This window comes from Dipteris shenzhenensis, chromosome 14 (genome assembly GCF_047967505.1).
Source record: "Dipteris shenzhenensis isolate YYH24624 ecotype China chromosome 14, Dip_SZ_1.0, whole genome shotgun sequence".
NCBI lineage: Eukaryota > Viridiplantae > Streptophyta > Polypodiopsida > Gleicheniales > Dipteridaceae > Dipteris > Dipteris shenzhenensis.
The window spans coordinates 41309374-41333616 of NC_141609.1; the positions used below are offsets into that span (position 1 = coordinate 41309374).

The 24243-nt window shown below is 46.2% G+C and overlaps 1 protein-coding gene across 5 annotated transcripts in view; it reads right to left on the reverse strand.

Annotated features, from left to right (window-relative positions):
* The window catches only part of LNO1 (Nuclear pore complex protein), a 171740-nt gene that overhangs the window by 138847 nt on the left and 8650 nt on the right, over positions 1–24243 (reverse strand). For all 5 annotated transcript variants that reach the window (XM_087384480.1, XM_087384478.1, XM_087384481.1 and 2 more), the window contains exon 3: positions 18364–18556. In XM_087384480.1, coding sequence (XP_087240606.1) covers positions 18364–18556 — 193 coding nt within the window. The remainder of the gene's footprint in view (positions 1–18363; positions 18557–24243) is intronic.

Consider the following 24243-nt stretch of genomic DNA (forward strand, 5'->3'; position numbering starts at 1 on the left):
AGCAGTCCAGACTGGAAGCAACCCTCACCTTTTGGAGATGATCTTAGTGCATACCTACAGCCAGTAGAGAGCACATATCTGCAAAAGGACGCACTGTGGATGGTCACTGGAGCTCACTGGAGAGCGCACACAATGAAAGCATGGTTCCGGAAGTAGTTGGGAGCGGTTTCCAAAGCTTCTCAAAAAGGGTTAGTTAGTGGACAAGCATTTCACTATACAGGTTTTAAGGATTGGGGTCCTAATGATAGAGTTGAAACAAACCAAGTATGCTTATTTGCAATATCTAGTCTATTACCATCTTTTGAGGGGGAAGATTGGATGGACATGTTGGAGCCATGGCATCTTGACAATTCCAGTGTGCTTGTGACTTGGATGAGTACTGCCACTGAAAGATGGTGCTATGATTATACCAGTACTCCGGGTTGGTTCCAAATGTTTGTGTACGATGCGGAGCAAGACCTCGTGATGTTGGAGGTGTGGATCGTGAACCTGATGATGAAGATATCTAAGAGGGGGTGTTGGAATATAAGGGTCAATGCAACACCTGTGAGCCTCCAAATGAGGACTAAGGGGTTTGATATCTGTAGTAAAATGGGTATAAGACCTCCCGTGTGGGCATGATAGGAGGTGACAGAGAAGCATTGTGGCCAGAGGGAAGGACTGTCACAAGGGCTGATCAGAGGGTTACCGATTTGGCAGCAACAGTACATTGATTTTAGGCTAGCCTTGTAGGCCACCCAGGACAGCAACAATGGCTGGTGATAGCCCTGGATTAGGGCTGGTGTGGTGGTTGGTGCAGGCCCTGGAATGGGCAAGGTAAGACACCAGCACCAGGGCATTTTATGGGCGAAGGAGGGCCTGGTCGGCCTGGTTGGGTCAGCCAGACCAGACCAATCAGCAGTCTATAGACTATCTAGACAGCAGTGCCCTAGAATGTTGAGGGAATGTTGCTTTTCTGAGCCAGGGACTGAGGGTGCATTCTTGCGGCATTGCCCTCATCGCCATGATCCCTATTATTGTTGTTGTGTTGCAAGTTTGTGCCTGCAAGAGTGTGTGTGTGTGTGTGTGTGTGTGTGTGTGTGTGTGGGTGTGGGTGCACACGTGTGCCTCCCTGCTGTGAGTTGAGTGTGTTCCCTGCTGTGAGTTGTGTGTGTGCATGTGCATGCACACTAACCTTAGTATCATTAGTCCTAAAGAGCTTCGTGCTATCAATATTTAACAGCACGAGTCCACGTTCTGACCAACTGATGCCAATTGATCCCTCACCTCCTTGACCTTCGTCAAGTGGTCATGTACCGAATCTCCCTCATCCATATCAAGGTTGTAGAGCTGATGCTAAAGCAACACGATCCGGGATGTGCTGTCTATCTCGTACAGATCCTTCAGAATGACCCACGCCTCTACTGACGTCTCGACCATCTGGATGTGAGGAAGCACAGAGTCCGCCGTAGTCCCTATGATCAATGCTAGGGCATGGGCATCTCTGTCTTCCCAAGCTTCGAGCTCCTCTCCGTCTATAGGCATGAGTATCTTCCCTTTCTTGTTCACCATATCCTCCGGCTTCGCCTCCACTCCCGTTGTCAGTTTCCACAACTTTCGAGCCACTAAATGACTCCGGATCTTCACCTTCCAAATCGGGTAAGTTGACCCGTCCAGTTTCCCAGACTCTCCAAAATTAGGGATAGTGAAAAAAAGAAATCTAGGAGAGGAGAAAGGGAGAACAAGGACTAAAGAGGATAAAGAGATCGACATCTCTGCTGCTAAACCACACAACAAAGTCGAACAAACTCAACCTTCAGTAGACCAGAACTCTGAACACACCTGACTGAACCTGAGTCACCCTCCTTCTCGCAAGAGCACTGTCCTCCAATCGTGGAAGTCAATTCCCAAGAGCTTCTGAATCAAGGTCGTCCTTCAGCAAGGTCCCTGCCTTCAGGCTCCCACACCTGTGAGCCTCCTACTTGGGCTCTGATACCATGTTAGAAATGGACCAACATAGGGTACGCATAGTGGAAGACTGATAGAATAGCTCAAGAGCTCACATAGTGTGTGTGTGTGGGAGTGTGGAATCACAAACTTCTTAAACTTATGTGTATAGGATAGATGTGCAGACTCATCCACAGACAATGAACCAACCAAATATAGAAGACACCAAAATAATATATTTATGTCCAAAGCTATGGACACAATACAAAGAGAGTCCCACCAATGGTTTGGTCCTCTGATCTTACCACAAGGTACTTCTCCTATCTGCGGCTATCTCTAGACTCGAGCCCACGTGCTCCTCCTTGAGCTTATGTAGACTTTCTGTCCAGGTCCAAACACCTTGCTGCCCTAGAAGACAGCCAAGGTCCAGCCCTAGATGAACTCTGTCTGCAACAACTCCTAGTCCCCTCTACCTCCTGGATGTAGGCCTGAGGGTGTGAGTATAGTTGCTCCTGCTGCTCCTCTGATGTCTGAGCTGTTGGACAAATTGTGAGGCCCAGGGCCTCTCCTTTTATAGGCCCCAAGGGCCCTCAAAATAGCCAGCTGGAAAACCTTTTCCTAGCTTACTTTCTCTGCCCTAAAAAACCGACTTGGTTGGCTGCCCCTACCAGCCCAATCATGTCACGATCTGTGACGTATTCCTTTCTCTATACCTTAGACTTATGGATGGTTTGATGAATGGACACTTGTGGAAGGGTATGCCCTTTCGACGGGACATTTCCTATGAGGCACAACCCTTCACAAGAGACATTCTATTGAAGAGACACTACCATTGTAATGTACCCTCTCATCAAGGGTCACACCCTTCACAAGGGGTACACACCTCTTCATGCACATACACTTTGGAGTACACACCTTTTCATGTGTGACTCTTCACTCTCTATATAAGAGAGGCCCAACTCTATGGATGACACACTACAGACACTCAAGCAATACAAATATTCCTTGTTCTCTGCTATTTCAGTCTCCTTTCTGTTCCTTAGCACATTTCTAAATATAGTAAATCTAGAATTTCTTACAGTGGTATCAGAGCAAATTTCCTCCTGCCTGTAGGAAAAGCCCCCCACCTTCTAGCACCTATCTGATACATATCTACTTCCGCTAGAAGGATATCCATGTACTTTGGTGCATGGAAGAGATGGAGAGGATGAGCGTGAAAATTCTTAGCGCCAACCCCACCTAAGTCATCAGTGGCCTCTCTATCTCCCTCACATCACGAGTTGATGTGAATGGACACGACAAAAATCGTGTCTTTTGATGTGCTTGGGCTGTCCCAAAACCAAGGGACGCACCTTTTTCACCATTGGACACACCTTTTGATGAAGAGTTTTTGACTCCTCACCCAAGGGACACACCCCATCGTGGAAAAAAAAAAGGACACGTCTTTTCGTGTGGGGACACACCTCTTTAAAACAGGGTTACACTCCTTCATGAAAAGGTACACATATTCCAAGGGTCATACCCCTTAGAATAGACACACCTTTTGGCACCAAGCACCAACCTACAAAAGGGTGCCTAGAGGGCCTAAAAAGGGCAACCAGCCCTACACCCAAGGCCTAACCTAGACTACCCAAGGGTTCTCTAAACCCACATTTTAATATTTGGTAACCACCACCCAGCAATAGGCGCACGAATCAAAACGCAAATTCCTGAAATCTGTTTCGCCTATTTCTGCCGTACATGATTGCGCCATCTTCTTGCACCCAGCCGTGCCCTTCGTCAGGCCTCCATCTTGCAAAGTTCTCGATTGCCTGCGTCAGCCGGCTTTTTTGCATACCTACCTACAAGACCTCTTGTTTGAACAGATCCCCTTTGCAGCCGCTGCCCGGATTTCTGCAAACAAGGCGTAGGTGCCAGAAATTCGCCATCTTCTTCTACTGCAAATCACTTCAACCAGTCCATCTTTTTCCAAGATCTCGCCTCTATCAACTGATCAAGCCCCAACTGGTTGATCGTGCTATTGCTGGCAACATATTTCTGCCCACAACCGGACTGTTTGGTCGCCGAATCGCCTCCCTCTACAGCAAACCCTAATTTCAAAATTTGAAGCCTGACTTTCGTCTTCTACCAACTCGACATCAGGACCTCCTTCAACTCACAATTGATGCTGTACTCTTTCCAGCCCGAAGCCCACCGTTGGTACACGCTTTTCAGCACAGTCTGGCAGATCTAATCTATGCCAGGTGGATTCTTTCCATTCTTTTTCTAAGGATTCGCTTTCATATTGTTATTTACTGCTCATTATCAAATTACAGCAAATGAAAGCCCCCTCTTAAAGCATGGAAACCCCTGGTAATGCCTCAATCCCTTCAAGGACACCTAAGGCATCATCTATCACACAATATCGTGTTCAGATTGCACAACCAGCCCATTTCGGAGCTTTTGCATCGTGGGTCTTTTGTGTCACATGCCCTTCCAGTGACTTGGACCACATCCTATATCTTCTGCGTGAGGCACCTCAATTACATTACTTCCTCAGCACAGTCCAGATTGTGCTTCACGAGACACGTAGATACCCAGAACCCGATATTCCTCACGAGTTTGCTGTCCATCTTTGGAGAGACTTTTACCCCTCAGCTTCAGCATCTCCAAGGTACTCTCCACCTCCTTCAGCTCCCACATATCCTCCTGCACAGGTTTTACCTTCCCCAAGACAGCATTTACACTCTAAAGGCACTCCTTCTCCTGGTTATCCTCCGCTCCCAACGCAGCTCCTTATCCCTTCTAAGATCCGTGGACTATGCAACCTACCCCTGTACTCTCACGAGCAGTAACACCCACTTCGGCATCACCAGTGTTACCTCAAACAGGACCTCCTTTACCAAATTTCCACGGGTGGTTCCATCCTGCCTCGCCGGCCCCCTCCAACATGAGCAATCTCAGGGAGCAGCCCGGATCATCTTCCAGGAATGGTACAAACTAGAGCGCAGGTTCGTGCTCTTCTCACAGGGACCTCAGATATGTCGCAATGCTCGCATGCAACCTCTCCGGAGATAAGCGACTCAAGTGCAAAAAAGACCCCTAAAGTCAATATACAAGGCGACGCATTACCTCAACATCAAATTTCTCAGCTTCAGGACAGCATCTCCGACTTGGTCCAGAAAGTCCAACGACTCCAGGATTCTCGCAGTACCACACATACAGAGAATGATGTGATGCCACCGGATAACTATGTGGACTTGTTTCCACTAGAGGTAGAAACACTGAACTCCGTGCCCTCTACCACTTACTCCAAGCTTCCAAAACTAAAAGACTTGACATTAAACTTCCGGAAGCCTACACTGGTCAACGAAATCGCCGAACAGTTAACCAATGGCTCGCAAGACTGCACATGTACTTTGATACTATTGACCTCACTAAAGGCAAAAAGATTGCCTTGGCAGCCTCCCTCCTCAAGGATACAGCTTTCCTATGGTGGCAACGACGCTTAAAGGACGGCAAAAGTGTGTTAACTTGGGAACGTTTTGAACACGTGCTCCGTAAGCAGTTCATACCTGCCAATGCGGACTTCCAAGCACATTCAAAACTCCGACAGTTGGAGCAAACGAGCTCCCTGTCTTCCTACATCTCTCAATTCACCACATTGGTGCTGGAGATCAATGGTTTAACTGATGATGATTACCTTCATGCTTTCATCTCAGGCCGAAATCCCTCGTTACGCATTGATGTCCTCAAAGCAAACATCACCACCACAGCTGGCGCTATTGCTTACGCAGAGCGCATTACCGATTTCCAAAACACAGGGAAGCAGAGTTCTAATAGAACACAGAACTCTACTATGGCCAAGGGTACTCACTCTCAAGATAACCCCAAGTTCAGAAAAAAATCAGGTAATCAAGGTCAACAACAGTCTCAAGATCCCTACAAGTCTCAGAAATCGTATGCTGAATCCCAACAGAAGCACTCCTCCAAGGATCGCGCCTCTTCGTCTTCACAAAGTCATGACCATCATCACCAACCTAAAGGTGCGGCCACTGACAAGAAGAACAACTCCAGCACAAAAGGACTTTGTACCATCTGCATGGGCGACCATAGATGATTCGATTGTCCAAAGCGACCAAAGCAAAATTCCAATATGGAACCTAGCACTTCCCAAACAGAAGATGCTACCCCAACACAAGACAAGAAAGGCAAAGCTGTTCGAATGGGAAATACCATCCACATGAGCCTTGCCAGCAACCCCGAACCTTCCCTAGCCACTCAAGTACTTTGCGTCCAAGGATCGCTTCGAGGAACAACAGTTACTATCCTCATTGACAGTGGCTGCTCTCATAACTTCCTAGCTAGTTCTATGGTCGAAAAACTTCGGTTGACCACCAGTCCTGGTCCTATGGACTATCAGATTGAACTCGCAAACAGAACTACATTTTTGTGCAATTCTAGGATCAAAAACCTGTCCTTTCGCATACAACATTATACAGGCAAGTTGAACTTCGACATCATGCCTCTTTCTCGGTACAATGTCATCCTCGAACAACAGTGGCTCTACGACTATGATCCATCAATCAGTTTTCGCAGCCATACTACCCAGTTTGTCCACCAGGTAAAACTTATTGAGCTAACTGGTTCTAGGGACTCTCCTTCAACTCCAATTGCCTCCGCCCTACAAGTAAAGAAGTGGGTTCATAAACGTCAAGTAAAGACTTCTTCTGTTGGTTACAGCAGTAGAGAAAACACCAACAAAGGATCCTCCTGAGTACCTCAACCAACCTTTTTTCCAGCCTTACCTGGATATTTTTCCACAAGAATTGCTAAAGCAGTTATCACCTCGACAACCAATGGATCACCCAATCGAACTTATTCCCGGTAGTAATCCACCGTCAAAACCTCCTTATCGGGTTTCTTACACTCAAAATGAAGAAATCCAAAGACAGGTGACCGAACTACTCGACAAAGGTCACATTCGGCCCAGTCACAGCCCTTTCGGATCTCCTGTACTACTTGTGGAAACAAAGAAGAATAAGTCAATGCGCCTCTGCATCATAAAAAACAAGTATCCATTGCCTCGCATCGATGACCTCCTCGATCAACTTCTACACGCAACACAATTCTCAAAGATTGATCTTCATTCAGGTTATCATCAAATTCGCATACGAGAAGGTGATGAGTACAAGATAGCTTTTCGAACAAAGTATGGACACTATGAATGTTTGGTCATGCCTTTTGGGTTAAATAATGCCCCGGCCACATTCATGACACTAATGAACGACATCTTCAAGCCTTTCCTCGATAAGTTTGTCATCGTTTACCTCGATGACATCCTCGTTTTCAGAAGATCCCTACATGAGCACAAACATCTTCACCAAGTTTTTGAAATTCTCCGCGCAAATTCTCTCTACATCAACGTTGAGAAGAGTGAGTTCTTCAAAACCCAACTCGAATATTTGGGACATGTTATTTCAGCTCAAAGCATCTCTGTGGATCCCAAGAAGGTCGAGATAATCCGAAACTGGCCTACTCCTAAGAATGTTCGTGATGTCCGCTCTTTTCTCGAATTTGCAAACTTCTACCATACAAAGGTCTATCAGTTTTCCGAGATTGCAGCTCCTATGTCCGAATTATTGAAAAGCACGGCAGTTTTTCAGTGGCTTTCTGAAACAGAGTATAGTTTCCAACAACTCAAGCAAGCACTCACTACCACACCAGTTATGGCTATTGCTGACCCAAACCTTCCGTTTGAGGTCATGACCGACGCTTCCGACATCGCTACAGGACCAGTCTTGATGCAAGAAGGCAGAGTTATTGCTTTTGACAGCCATAAACATTCTGATATCCAAACCCGATACCCGGTTTATGATAAGGAGTTTCTTGCCATTGTACATGCTTATCGCTCTTGGAAACATTATCTCATGGGAGCCGACTCAGTGGTAAAGACAGACCATCACTCTCTAAAGTATATCTTTACTCAGCCAGTAATGAACGCTCCACAAGCACCCTGGGTTGAGTTTCTGGCCAACTTTCACATGACCGTTGAGTACATTCCAGGACTACGCAATGTAGTTGCAGATGCTCTCAGCAGGTTAACTCTAGCATTAACTATGGTAATCTCTACATTATCTGTGGATGTTCCGAATTCATTCAAAGGGAAGTATCTCAATGATAAAGACTTCGGCACAACAGTACAAGTTCTTTCGAAAGATCAACCTTCGACTTCCGAACAGAAGATTTTCTCTTCCTATTCTTATACGGACGACCTTCTGTATTATCAAGATCGCGTCTGTGTACCACATGACAAGGATGTTCGACGTCTTTTGTTAAAAGAGCATCATTTAGTTCCTTATGCTGCCCATCCAGGCATCAACAAGACTTACAGGTTACTCAGTGCAACATACTACTGGCCTCAGATGAAAAGCGACGTCATCAAAATGGTTACATCTTGCTTATCTTGTCAACAAATGAAAGCAAGCCGATGACTTCCAGCAGGACTTCTTCAACCTCTTCCAGTTCCAACTGAAAGGTGGGAAAGTATTTCCATGGATTTTATTACAACACTACCACGATCCTCCAGAAATAACACTCAGATTATGGTAATTGTTGATCGATTGTCCAAAATGGCACACTTTGTTGCTTGCAAAGTGCCCAGGCTCCGGACATTGCCAAACTCTTCATACAACACATCTTCCGACACCATGGATTGCCCAAGAATATCGTCTCCGACAGAGATCCTAAGTTTACCAGTCACTTTTGGATTTCACTATTCGAATCTTTGGGTGCAACTCTACTGTTCAGTTCAGCCTACCACCCAGAATCACATGGCTAGATTGAAAGAGTCAACCAAGTTCCGGAAGAAATGCTTAGACACTATATTCAGTCACGCCTAGCAGCTTGGGAAGAGTATCTACCACTCCTTGAGTTTGCTTATAATAACTCTTTCCATAGTGCCATCAGCATGGCTCCATTCCAAACAGCTTATGGACACACTCCGATTGTACCAACGAATTTTGTACTTCAACATCGAGTGGCCCTAGCTGATCAGCTGGTTCAAAAGATGCAAGACATTCTACTCCAAGTCAGGGATCATATGCGAAAAGCGCAAGAGCGGTGTCAACGGTCCGCTAACAAACATAGACGTCACCTGGAATTTGAAGCTGGTGACATGGTGCTATTATTTGTAGCCCCACATCGCTACAAGACGGTCAAGTCTATGTTTCCTAAGTTGCGACCAAGATACTATGGACCTTTCCGGATCGTCAAGAAAAATTCACCTTTAGGTTACAAATTGGAATTACCACCATCATGGGGTAAAATCCATCCGACATTTCATATTTCTTGGCTAAAGACGTACATTCCAGACGATGAAGCAGTTCCTCCTGAAGGTGATTATGTCCCAGAAATCGAAGATGATTATGTTCTCCTTATTCCTAAGCGTATTCTAAACCATCGACAGCGAGAGACTCGACATCGACTTATCACAAAATTTCTTGTTCTTTGGCGATATCTGGACAACTCTGACGCTACTTGGCAATCTGATGAAGACTTACAGCACTACCCTGACAGCAGAGGGGATGTCACAATCTGTGACGTATTCCTTTCTCTATACCTTAGACTTATGGATGGTTTGATGAATGGACACTTGTGGAAGGGTATGCCCTTTCGACGGGACATTTCCTATGAGGCACAACCCTTCACAAGAGACATTCTATTGAAGAGACACTACCATTGTAATGTACCCTCTCATCAAGGGTCACACCCTTCACAAGGGGTACACACCTCTTCATGCACATACACTTTGGAGTACACACCTTTTCATGTGTGACTCTTTACTCTCTATACAAGAGAGGCCCAACTGTATGGATGACACACTATAGACACTCAAGCAATACAAATATTCCTTGGTCTCTGCTTTTTCAGTCTCCTTTCTGTTCCTTAGCACATTTCTAAATATAGTAAATCTAGGATTTCTTACAAACCAGGACCCTGTGTAAGGGTCTTTTCTAGGTGAAACCAGCCTCAACAACGTACAGGGTGGTAGGATCCACTTAATTACAGCATACACAATAATTTGACAAAAGAATATGCACCATAGATTAAATCACAGGGGAGCTAGAGCGCTCCTACTCAGAAACAAGGACACCGATTGGCCCCAAACGTTGGCGCCCCTTGCGGTATTTATTTAACAGTCATTTGAAGCCAAGCGGATGATTACAAAGGTCTCTAAGAAGCTGCACCACAGGCAAACCAACGCCTGCAAACTCCCCGTCCAGCCCACCCTGTAATTCCCTAACTCCAAACGGTGAATGGCATCCAATTACTAAACAACCTCCTGTCCTCAGCCAACCAAAGCATGCAACAGAGACCCCAAAAGCATCCACTGTCTGTGCCACACCTGCAATTGCACAACCAAGTGCCCAACCAGCCAGACACGGCTGAACAACTGCCAGACAAAGCCTTCAACAGCCAAACTCTGGTGCAATCAATCGACCAAACACTCCCAAACACATTGCCTCAATCTATAGCCTCTCTGACCCCTGCCCAACAGCAAGAATCAACCTTTCTTCGCGAGGAAAGAAACCCAAACGCAATAACTAGCTAGCAACCAATCAAAGAACGGCAAAAGCAAGCCTTCTTCTACCCAATACCCACAGAAGATAGGTCACCGGGGTTGGAAAACCCTAGATCCTACAGAGAAAAGCTTATTCTACCTTGGCACAGCCCCAAGAGCAGCTTAGAAGTGAACACCCCCGCCTGGAAAGTTACCAAAATCAGCATTAACACCCAGAAAACTCCAAAAATCAAATCGTAAGTTTTCCTGCAAAGCCTGGACAGCCGGGAAGCAAAATCGCAATCTTCTGTAGCAACCTGGACAACCTGGAAACACCTGGAACAGCCCTGGAACTAGATGCAGTCACCTGGCATAGCCCGGACGACTTGTAGATGAAATTGCAATGTGGAAGAGACACCCTAGCTGAAATTGCAATCTGCAACAGGCTCCTGGATCAGGTGCGATTTCCTCTGGCAAGCCCTAGATGCACTAGAACTGGCCCTAGCTAATGGCGATTTTCCCTGTCAGGCCTTTGGAAGCTCCTGGCAGATGATGATTTGGCTCTAGCAACACCTGGCAGGCTCTAGCAATTGCCAACTAATGATTTGGCTCCTTCTGGAACTGATTTTGGCCTTCCGCGTCCAAAAGAAGGGCTCTCCTCTTGTTTTTAGAACCCTGTGCTAAAAATAGAAATTTTTACTTGCACCACTCTTTTGGCCCTCCTGTTGCACACTTTGGCCCTAGGAATTAATTGCCTAGTAACTTTTGGCCAACCTGTTGCACACTTTGGCCCTAGGAATTAATTTCCTAGTAACAGGGCGCACATTCACAATTTCCAAGGGCCCACTAGGGAATTTTAATTCCCCAAGTCCCGCCCCATGGCCAGACCCTCGCATCCCAAAGAGTCAAGGCAATCGCGCAAATTACGGGAGTCGCAAATCAAAAGTTCCATAATTTCACGTCATCGTGACAAACCCCCCTCTTGAAAGAAGGCAAATGTCCTCGATTGCCAAAAATTACCTACAAAAGAAAACCAAGTGGAAACACTACAATGTTTGTTAGGCAAAAGACAAGCAAACATTCCACATACATGCATACATGCATTCACAAACAATATGCTCCCCATGATGTCCGATCCACCTCACGTATGGCCATCCCTAAGGACCCACTGCCAATGGTACATCATGAGCATATGTAAACACGTAATGCATGCACATAGATACTCAGACCCGTACTTCCCAAGGATAGTTCATGCATGCTTTACCCACCTATGGCCATCTCTTCAAACCCACACTAGTGGTACATCATGAACATCCGAAGTACCTGAGATATCAAATCCAACTCTGAGTGGACAGCCAACCATGCCGCCAACAGATCACCAACAGTGCATATACGATTTGTAGAGCTGCAGATAACAAATACGTATAGCACTGCAAACCAAGCGACTAGTACACCCAATGTGACTAGTACACCATGTACATCGCGGCCAACGATGCACGACATAGACCACTTCCAGGAATTGCGCATCCGGAACCAAGGTCTAGGGGAATCCATTCCCTTTTTGTCGAAACCACATGACAAAAAAGAGCATTCCAACACCATCCTACAAACCGTATAACATACATCATCCAGAATCGGATGCCAAAAAGAGTGGCAGACTCTGCCATACAAAATTCTTTTTACAAGTACCTGTATACGGTGTTATACAAAACCAGCCGTAAACAACCCGCTGTGGAATTAGGAACTCTTGCTCTTCGGAACATTTCGTGGCTCGAAACTTTAGTCTTTGTGCAGTAGTCTCTCAACTCCTTAGGCAGCCCGCAGTAATATTTCTCAACTTGCTCCGTGAAAGGAACAATCTGGTAGGAGCTAACATGCAGCAAAGCCGCACAAAACTTGCTGTTATACTTTCCAAATTGCGACAATTATTGGAATTCAGCTCATGCCAAGCAGTCATGATATCCACTTCAAAAGTTGTGGTAAGCCAAGCAAGTGAAAACACCTGCTTGGTGTTTGGTGCGGTGTTTTGCATAAGCATAGTGATCCACCACTGAAGTGCATTCCCCTGTAGAAAACTTGCAGCCCGGCATATTTTGGATGACTCTGTAAAATTCCCTCCTGTGTAGGGCATCAAACTGCTGCAAAAAGGTCAAGGCCTTAAGTTTATCCTGCACCCCACTAAATGTCTCAAATTTTATGGCTACACCGGCCTCTTTAAAGCCCTTCATCTTCCCTTGAGGTGCCAAATTATCATATACAGGTGCCTGGGCAAAAGGGACAGCAGCACTCACTCTATCTCCCACACTACCAGCATTGGGAAAAGATGTATTATTCAGACCAGCACCCATATTTTGCATATTTCCCAAACCAAGGTTACCTGCTACTGACATTTGCATACATCATATTCTGTCCCATGGGCTGTAAACTAGGATGAAATCCAACTGTTTCACTGGCAGGCATACCCGAAAATTGGGCTTGTGGGCTGACCATAGCCTGAAACACTGAACCAACACCAAAATAACCTGGCTGCGCCGGGTTTGCCATAAGTCCTTGCTGTCCGGAAACCATGGACTGAAAATTATTACCTCGAGTTGGCCCCGGAATAGCATTAGGCTGCTGCTGACCATAAAGGTTTTGAGAGGGCTGATCCTGAAAGCTGACATGTGGTCTCTTGTTAGCTTCAACATCCCTATGCCCATCATCGGGCTTCCTTTTCTTCGGCTGCACATCAGAATTCATCATCTTCTGGAAGCAAGGATCCTGTGTGAACTGCGTGAAAGCACTCATCATTCATGAAACTCTACATCTCTGCCTTGAATAATTCCACATTCTCCTCATCAGTCCGATCATCCTGATGCTCAGCAACATGCTGGGACTCCTCTCTTGCACCCTAATCATCATCATAAGACTGAGACTCCAGTAAGACTCAAAGATCTCTCCTTGTGAGACATATTTACGGAACAGTATGCTGTCTTCTTCACCTAGACTGCTCGACTTGCACCAAGCCAACCACACGCTCCCCTCTTGAAGAAGTTAGGTGGATCCCGGCAATGGAACCACTGAAACCAGCCTCAACAACGTAAAGGATGGTAGGATCCACTTAATTACAGCATACACAGTAATTTGACAAAAAAATATGCACCACAGATTAAATCACAGGGGAGCTAGAGCGCTCCTACTCAGAAACAAGGACACTGATTGGCCCCAAACGTTGGCGCCCCTTGCGGTATTTATTTAACATTCATTTGAAACCAAGAGGCTGATTACAAAGGTCTCTGGGAGGCTGCACCACAGGCAAACAAACGCCCGCAGACTCCCCGTCCAGCCCACCCTGTAATTCCCTGCTCAACTCCAAACGGTGAATGGCATCCAATTACTAGACAACCTCCTGTCCTCAGCCGACCAAAGCAAGCAACAGAGACCCCAAAAGCATCCACTGTTTGTGCCACACCTGCAATTGCATAACCAAGTGCCCAACCAGCCAGATACAGCTGAACAACTGCCAGACAAAGCCTTCAACAGCCAAACTCTAGTGCAATCAATCGACAAAACACTCCCAAACAGGTTGCCTCAATCTATAGCCTCTCTGACCACCACCCAACAGCAAGAATCAACCTTTCTTCACAAGGAAAGAAACCCAAACGCAATAACTAGCCAGCAACCAATCAGGGGACGGCAAAAGCAAGCCTTCTTCTACCCAGTACCCACAGAAGATAGGTCACCGGGGCTGGAAAACCCTAGATCCTGCAAAGAAAAGCTGATTCTGCCCTGGCACAGCCCCAAGAGCAGCTTAGAAGTGAAGTGAACACCCCCCGCCTGGAAAGTTACCAAAACACCCAGAAAACTCCAGAAATCAAATCGCAAGTTTTCCTACAAAGCCTAGACAACCCAGAAGCAAAATCGCAATCTTCTGTAGCAACCTGGACAACCTGGAAACACCTGGAACAGCCCTGGAACTGGACGCAATCACCTGGCACAGCTCAGAAGACTTGTAAATGAAGTCGCAATATGGAAGAGACACCCTGGATGAAATTGCAATCTGCAACAAGCCCCTGGATCAGGTGCGATTTCCTCTGGCAGGCCCTCGATGCACTACAATTGGCCATGGCTAATGGCGATTTTCCCTGGCAAGCTTTGGAAGCTCCTGGGAGATGACGATTTGGGTCTAGCGGCACTTAGCAGGCTCTGGCAGCTCCCAACTGATGATCTGGCTCCTTCTGGAACTGATTTTGGCCTTCTGCATCCAAAAGAAGGGCTCTCCCGCTGTTTTATTAACCCTGTGCTAAAAATAGAAATTTTTAATTGCACCACTTTGGCCCTAGGAATTAATTGCCTAGTAACAGGGCGCACATTCACTATTTCCAAGGGCCCACTAGGGAATTTTAATTCCCCAAGTCGACCCTCGCTTCCCAAAGGCTCAAGGCAGTCACGCGCAAATTACAAGAGTCGCAAATCAAAAGTCCCATAATTTCACGTCATCGTGACACTAGGCCCTTTTACAGCCTTTGTTCCAGGGCATAAAGCCCTCCATTTATTGGAGGATTCAGCCCCCCCTAACCAGCCCATCTCCAAGCCTGATTTGTTGGCTCCAACCAAACCCACGGGCACATCCTGCCCTAGGTCTCCCTCCCCCACATTCTCCTCATCTGGGGGCTTACAAATGGGGAGGTGACCTTTCCAACAAACAAGGAGCGAGGGCATGGGTTGCTTGATGTGCTAGAACCCCTAACCATTGTTCCTTGGGGATGAATTTTGTGGTTTGGACCAAGAGGGGGGCAAAGAACCCTTAGGATCCAAAGTTGGTCATTGGAATGGCCCCCATAGAAGGGGCAAGGGGCAAATGTATATACCTAGATGAATCCAGGAACATTCCCAAATTCATCCTCTAAAAACACAACATAATGCAATTTCAATCTCATGATAGTCACAAGGTTGAAAACCATAAACTCCATCATGCATAGCAGGGACTAGCTACTATGACATCCCCACCACTGACGTCATCAGCGCGCCCAACAATGGGTGTAGACCATAGTATAAAAATATGCTCTCACACATACAAATCCACACACCCACACATACTTGAGCATCCATTTATACAAAGTCTTCGTACTGAGTTTCTGTCGGCACTCCGGAGGTGAAGGGCAGACTCAGCCATGACGAAAGTTGGTCATTGGTGATGACCAACTAGAAAGCCTGGGGGCAATTTAAGGTCCAAAGGGAAAATAAATCATGGGCTGCCACGTGGCTAGCCCATGCAATTGAATTTAGAAAGGAAGTCCATGGAAGGCTCCTCGCAAGTCGACGAGAAGAGGTGGGCTGGACAACAAGGAGATGGTGCACGCGAGAGCATGTCGCAGGCTGGCTAAATGTGGCATGGGTACGCATTAGTTGCTGGGCTGAAGGCAGAGAGGCATGGAGCACTGCGGGATCTGTAGAGAGCTTATGTTGCTGGTCGGGTGGAGCACGGGCCATCAGCAAAGGAGTTGATGCACGTTGCGTTCCCATTGGGTGAATTAGGCGACTGATAAGGCCCTTCTCGTTGCGCTTGCGAATTGACTTGGGAAAGGCTTGTTGCATATGATGAGCATTCCCTTAGTCACGAACTGACAGGAGGAGAGCGCTAGATCGTTGAAGTGCTATCTCACGACACCTTCACTCCTGGGCTCGTAGCTGGTCGCACAGGCCAAGGCTTGGTATTGCCATTGAGCCCTTGAAGAATGGGCTAGTTCCTAGGATGCCTTGGCGTGTCTGCAATTCTCGCTTGATTGTATCATCCCTTTGTATCACATGTATTCAAAGTTAATGAATTTGCTCTGGTCACCATTTTTTTAATGAGCTCAAACTGTCAACAACCATCGTCACTCTCAACCCACATTGCCTCACTAATCCTGGCATCGTATCTGTATAACCATGACGTTGCCTTCCAACCACGCATGCTCATCGCTTGACTTTATAGAGCAGCAATGATCACAGCTCTTTTATGTATGCAAGCATTTCTTTCCAACACTTACTACTTTGGGCATCATATGACTGTCACCTATCAATCAAGCTTAAAGAAACGTCTCTCCTGCCTATTGCTTCAAACTTGGGTATCTCTGATTTCTGTACAAGCGTTTGAATTGTCATTTTCCTTATCAAAACCCAATCACCTCATCTAAGTTCCTTGAGCAGGACTATCGTCAACTTCAAAACGTCTTTTTAAAAGGTCGTGTCAATATAATTTGGCTGCAGCAACGTATCAATATTTCCCACACTCCTCTTAGCCTTTTCAGCATAGTAAATCAATTCATAACCAACTATCCCGTCTTGCAACCTCTCCCACCGTGACCTCGAGCCCCCACACTCACCGCACCAAATGTAATTGTGATTAAAAATTTAAAGGCCATGAACTTCGTCTATGAAAGCAAGGGTGAAGAAGGGAGAGGCTCGTTCCAAAAACATCTTGTCAACCACACACAGCAAAACCTCTGTCCCCATACCTCCCTCTTTTTGTACATCTCTCATCCTCCCATTCCTCCCACGTGCTTTCTCTCTCTAGATTTTTCCCCTTGTCACCCTATCCACTCGATCCTTCTTGTTCCTATTTACGCCACACCTTAATTTTTTTTAACTCCTAACCACTCTACCCCTCTATGAGAACACAACACAACACTTACAACCATAGTAGGCAAGGAGTTTCGAAATGTGTTTCGGGGTTACGGAAACGTTTTGAGGCAAACCCGAAACATTTGTAAAAACGTTTTGGGCATAATAGGGTATTTAAATATATGTTTTTTCCCAAAAATACACTTAGAATTTGAAATTGGATGCTTAAAACATATTACTAAATCCTAAATCAGAAAATTAACAACACATCATTATAGATTCAAGCATCAATGGTCATTTTTCAAAATCAAAAAAGATACATGGAATCATGAATCAGGATTTACGTCCGTGCTGCACCTGGACGGGGCTAAAGGAAAATGTACGGGCTGAAGGTCTCGATTTCAGTATACGGGCAGCAATTTGAGACGTACGGGTGGCAAAAATGCAACATGACACTAGATTTCCCAAAATTGGGACAAATTGGGATTTTTTGAACATTGGGGGTTGGGGGTCCTGAAACGCTTGTTTCAAAACCAAAACGTTTCGTATGATTCGGGCTGTCCCAAAACATGTTTCGGGCCTACTATGCTTACAACTATATTGAGGTCCCCCATCTTCCTCGATACTCCATAGCAAAGAGGCATTACAGCTTCCGATGCAAAAACACCCTTTAGCATAAACTAAAATTTAGTATAACAATATCATCAAGGCAATTTTTAAAAGCCTCTTGTAAAGATTTGAACATTCAAATATTCGAACATTGGGGTCTGAACTCCTTCTCTTCATAAGATAAGGACCATCCATTATACTTGTTGCAAGGGCATGAAACATGTCTATTGTTGCTACCAAAGCGTCTAAAGATTTCACCATTTTATCCAGTTTATTTCTTATGGTTTGAACTCAGATCACCATGGTCAACTCCCCATTTGTAACTAATCATGACCTTTCCCTTTTCCACAAGTATTGAGAAAGCAAGACATTCAGATCCTTGTTGCTTCAATTAATAGAAAACAACAATTTGCTTCTAGATTTCAAAAACTATCCTCTTTGAATATAATAGGAATTACGTCTAGATCTTAGAAATAGTATTTGCTACACATGGTTTGATTGCAAGCCACACTACGTTTACATAAAACAATTTGTCCTCATTACAAAATATGAAAGCTAGCATGTATCCTCTCCCTATCCCAAGTCACAATATAAAAGAAAGAGTGTAGCAAACAGGCAACGAGAAGGTTATTTAAATCCCCTAAAGGATAGTCCTAAAGTTGCTAGTTTTACGAAGCACAAAGGCAACGATAGCATCATACCTGCCTCAACACCTTCTGCAATGAATTTAAGTTCATCTGCGACACGCCCACTGTTCAACCTTCCGCCACTAGACAGTACCATAAAAGTATCATCTTTGGTTGGGTTCCACACAAATGCTTTAATGCTACTATTTTCTTCAAGGACTGATATAAACTGGTGCAGTGATGTTTCTGTCTGACCCTTGCCCTTTCCCTGCCAAAAAGATGCATTGTTTACAAAGAAAGGCTGATGATAAATCAAATTGCAAAGAGTGATAGAATATTGCTATAAAAGAAGTATAAGTGCTCCATAGACCTCATCCACTACATTTCAGACACTAATGATATACCAAATGCAGTCAACGTAACTACACTCAGAAGTTAAGGATGTGTGTGTGTGTACACGTACGTGTGCACACACATGAAACACCTTCAAAAGTATATATGCACCATCATAAAACTAGAATATAAAGTTTCCTTTTAAAAAAATTTGTAAAACGAGCAATTAAATGAAAAGTGCAGTCTTTAACCTCATCACCCATACGGTTGAAAAGGCTCAACTTTGTCGTCCATCGTAGGAGTAGCTATTTGCAATCCCCACCAAACTTACAACATCCAAAGGCATCGCATGGTCATAACCTTGTTCATGCACATATCCACATACTCACCCATATGAGTGCACATTTTCTAGGCTCCCGTGATGACATGGCACAATTGCCACATGGAAGCCAGCTTAGGTCATCTCCAAGTCGACTACTGGTCAGCCTATGTTCACGGCTGATGAGCCCTACCTAGGTAGACCCAGGTATACCCTATGTGTTGGCTACATACATGAAAGTTGCACTATCACTCTCCACAAGTTACAAGTGCCTTCCTCACCCCTGCGTCCCTTAAAGAGTGTACAAACATTAGGCAGTGTGCACCCAAGCACATTGATCCTTCACTTCTTAGAAAATATCTAAACATGTACTTCTAGCTCAAGTCCTAACTTCTAGTACCATGTTAGAACACATAGCAAAAGTTTGAATCGCCCACTTGATCACGCTTGAGAACTCTAGGATATGCACACATACATGGAGATGTAAACTGCGGTCAAATGTGGAATGGACAGCAGGATATGGCAACCAATGACTGAATAAGAATGTCCAAAGAGAGGACCCAAAAGGTGCACTCACTACGTGGACAGCGGGCTCATAGTTGCCAGCCAAAACGGAAACGGAAGAAACGAAAACAGGAAAAACCAAGGAAACCGAGTTTTGGTCCCCTGTCGAAACGAAAACGGAAGAAATGGCAATATGGTACAATTTATGTATAAAATATTATTTTTTATACATACTACAATTATCAATAGAGTGCAAATTATATACCTATACTTGAAGCATCATGCATGCTTCTATGATTCTAAATTCCTATGATGATTGATCTATCTAGTATCATCTATTATCCATGAATGATGCTTCAACAATCAACATGTGTCATGAACTAAATTCTAAGTTCTAACTTCTAACAAGTTTGAAGTTACAACAATCTGAAGTTTAAATAAAAGAGTGATATATTCCATTCAAAACGAATCATACAACAGGTGGGAGAGAAAGTACTCTATCCCTAGCCTCAACAATGTGGCAAAAAAGCCATGGTGGTGGTCTAAAATGCCACGACATCCCAAAAGGGGTCAAATGAAAAAATAATGAGGAGTCCTATGTCCTCATGAAGGATATAAGTCTCCCACGAGCTGCCAAAGAGGTGCTTGTACACCGCTCCCACTGACTCCTGAGAGTGAAGATAATCTCCGCCCAAATGGAAGCGAGAGTGTCAGCCTCCGTGCATAAATGGCCCCCAAGGACAAAAGAACATCGCGAACACCATATCCGCCATAGGGTAATGCTGGAAATCACCTCCCAGGCTGACCCTACAGCTGAAGTAGGCAGGGAATCCTGAGCTGGTACAGGTACCAAAAGCAAATCCTGCGGCTCCATGATGCTGGCCTCTGTGGGACCCTGTCTCTGGTGACGCTGCATGAAGAAACCATGGTCTCCTGGCTCTGACTCAAAGAGAGTAAAGGCTCCAGATCCTCTCCCCCAAAGGGCAACGCCCCATGTCATCAGAAAGGACTCGGATGTAACATGTGAGAACAACCTGAAGATACCTGTCCAGACCACTCTAGAGCTGGGGCAGCTCCATAAACAATGCTTGCTAGATTCCTCTGCAAGCTGACAACGCATACACAAGGAGGGTCTACCCATCTGCTGAAGCCAAGTACCCAAAGGTATGCCCCTATGTATAGTGAGCCAAAGAAAGTAGGAGACTTTCCTGGCTCTACTGATGCCCCAAAAGTGAGTCCAGTAGCTCAGCAAGAGCTCTGCAATAAGTCCCTGTGCGTGCCAATGCTGGGAGGCAAATGGTAGGTGATGAGAGTCTCTCTGCTGAAGCCTGTAACCTGCCCTCGTCGAGTACTGGAAAAAGCAAAGAGGACGATTGCCTGCCACCAGAGCAGGCCATGCCCACTCACCTAGGTCCCAGTCAAGCCCCGCAAGAGGTCGACCTTGAAAAATCCAAAGTCTCCATCTAGTATCCTCTGCAATGGCCAACCTGGAAGGATCTGTGGCCCATTCCTTACCCAGGCAACCAATGACCCTGACTCTCTGCCAAAGGAGCTCCTATCGATCCACGGGCTGAGTGGGATACAATCTGTGAGAGGAGTCCGTCTCAAAATAAATAAACGGTACCGGTCCTAAACGAACTCCAATGCATAGCCCAGCCTCACTAAAACAACCTGACCAAGTAGAGATGGGGTGAACATAGGCTGAAACTGTAAGTATATCCCTCCACTGCTGAGGAATAGCTCTCATGATCAGTAATCTGGTGGCAGCAATCTGTCCCAGTGGCCCGTGTCTATCTCTGATCACCTCCTCTGACATCTCCACACCTCCCCTGAACCAATCTCCTACTGTCACAACCCCCTGAGCATGCCATCGGGCCAAGGGAGTCCTAAGTTCTGTACCAGGGGAAGATCCCTGATACCGAACCAGGGGGTTATGGTAAAGTGGCTGTCGGGCAATTTCCTCTCTGGAGGAGGGAATTGCTCTGATGAGGTGCTGTCGAAAATGATCCCATATCTGAATAAGCCTTTTCACAAGTGGTGAGGAAGGCTGAGAATGCTGGTCCGTCAGGAAGATCCAACTAACTCTACCTGCCCACTGGCCTGCTGCTCTGGGGGTGCACTGGTGAATCCCATGCAGTAGGAACTGCTTCCACGGCTGATCTCCTGGAGTCAAACCTCTAACAAGAAGTTTGACTAAAAGGGCTCTGCTCTGCATCTCCGGATCAAGAACCCCAAGTCCTCCCTGCGAGGAGGGTAAAGTGATAGTATCCCATGAAACTCTGGCCCTAGTGTCCTCAGAACCATCACCACCACTCCACAGAAAGTTCCGAAGCAATCTCCTCACCTGACGGATCGAGTCAGCATGAAAGCACCAACATGACGCAACGTACCACATGGTCACTAGTAGAACTTGGTTGAGTACCAGCGCTCTTCCGGCCAAAGAAAGTCTAGCCGTACTCCAGTAGGCTAGCTTTCTCCGGATACTCTCAAGAACTGGAGCAAACTGTTGCATCGGGGACACCTCAATGCCAACCTGGAAGCCTAGATATCTCGTGGAGGTGCCTCTGGGTATCCATACAAAGCCTCTGTCTCCTCCCCATGCTGGGGTATCCTGCTGAGCTCCAGTCCAGATGCCTTTTGATTTGTTCCAATTGACAAGTCCCCCTGAGGCTAGGCAGAACTTGTCAATTGAATCCGCAACAGTAGCAAGACTATATGCATCTCCTCTGACTGTCAGTGCCGTGTCATCAGTAAACTCAGTGTCCAGAAGCTCCTGCTCCTACCGGATAGGCAGATGAAGGCCCAAAGTGCCATGACTGGTAGCCTGCATAAAGTATCCCATAGCCTCCGCTACGAAAAGGAAAAGGTAAGGTGCAAGCGGGCATCCCTGTCGTACCGATCTGGATAGCTGAAAAGCCGGTCCTCTGCCTCCACTGACCACCATCCTGCTAGAAGAGTGAGAATAAAGTGAGGAGACCCATGAAATCCATCTATCACTGAAGCCTAGCCTCCTCATAGTGCGCTCCAAGAAACCCCAGTCCACCCTGTCATAAGCCTTCTCAAAATCGAGAAGAAGACTACTGACTCTCTTGTGCCCAGTGAGTGGCCTCCCAAAAAGTGAAGATGTTATCCAAGATACTCCGATCTTAGACAAATCATGTATGAGTAGCTCTGATGATATCTGGCAACATAGGCTTTAAGCGAAGAGCCAAGGTCTTCGCTAGGATCTTGTAGGCTGTTCCTAGAAGTGTAATGGGTCTCCAATTGCGTAGGACTGTCTTGTCTCCCCCTTTCGGGATGAGACAAATCATACCTGTGCATAATGTCTCGCCCAAAGATCCTGTATCGAGAGCCTCTGAAAAGGCAGAGAGTAGATGAGGCCCAATTGTATCCCAAAGAGCTCTGAAAAGAAGTGGCGACAAGCCGTCCTCCCCCGGGCATCTGTCTCCGGGCAGCTCATGTAACGTGTCCGTGATCTCTAGAAGTGATAGTGGGCTATCCAAAACATGACTTATCCTGTCTGAGACCATCTGGTGGACATGACTCCAAATCTCCTCTTTGGCTCTGATCATCTCCTCGGTGACTGGATCGACGGTGTAAAGAGTGGAATAGAAATCGGAAGTGATCTCAACAAGACGATGAGGGCCCGTCTGAAGAGACCCGGCCTCATCCACAAGCCTATGAAGGCTGTCCGAAGAGCATCTCTAACCCACTGCCCCGAAGAACTCTCTAGAGCATCTATCCCCCTTCTGGATCCAGAAAGTCTGCTGGGAGTAAAACCTGAACTGGGCCCTCCTGCCCTGAATCTCCTCTAGTCTCTCCTGAGCCTCCGAAAGCTGCCCTCTGATGAAAAGAGAATGAGGAAAACTCTGAATCAATCTCTGAAATCTGGATACCTCCGCTCTTGCGTTCCGATCTCTGATTCTGAGCTTTTCCTTCTCCTCTTTTGCCCTGAACTGGCAGGCCATGCTAACTCTAGCCAAAGCCCCCTCTACCCACATCAACCAGCCTTGATCCACAGAAGTCTCCTCTGACAACCAAGCCTCTCTCAACCGTTCCACGAACTCTGTGTCCTGAAAAACAAAGTCCGGAACTCTCACAGAGCCTGTGCTCTCCAATCGAGAGGTAGGAAGAATCTGCAATAGGATTGGAGCATGGTCAGATAAAACATAACCCGGGCGGATCCCAATCTGTCCTCCTCTGGCCTGGCCCCATTGGCCAATATAAAACCTATCAAGTCTGACCAAAGAAAGAGAGCCATGGAAAACCCCGAACCAAGAGAACTGAAGACTGTCAGCCAAGTGAAGAAAGTCGTCCAATCGAGCTGCATCGTGAAGTCCAGCATGCAAAACAAAACTATCCCACTCCACTCTCTCCCTGTCAGAAAAGCCACCCTTTGTCTCGCCCGACTTGTCTTCAAAGAATTCAACCATGTTGAAATCTCCTCCAACAATCTAGGTGTCTGCCTGAGGAAGGGACTCTCTGAGCTGTCTCCAAAAAGCACATCTGTGGGCTGGATCTGTGGGAGCATACACATTGAGAACACCAACTACTGTGCTCTCAATCTGAAGAATAACATAACATGCCCTGCTCTCCACTAGTGTACCCTCTTGGGTGATCTCTGAGGCCCACGTGGCTGAAACTGAAATGCAAACTCCTCCCCTCGTGCCATCCGTTGGGCTCCAATATGTCCGGCTCTGTCCTCTGAGTAAGGATCTGCATCTGTCAATCCTGTCCTGGGAGAGCTTATGCTCCTGGATAAGCACAATGTCTGGAGGGGACCCTGAGGAAATAAACCG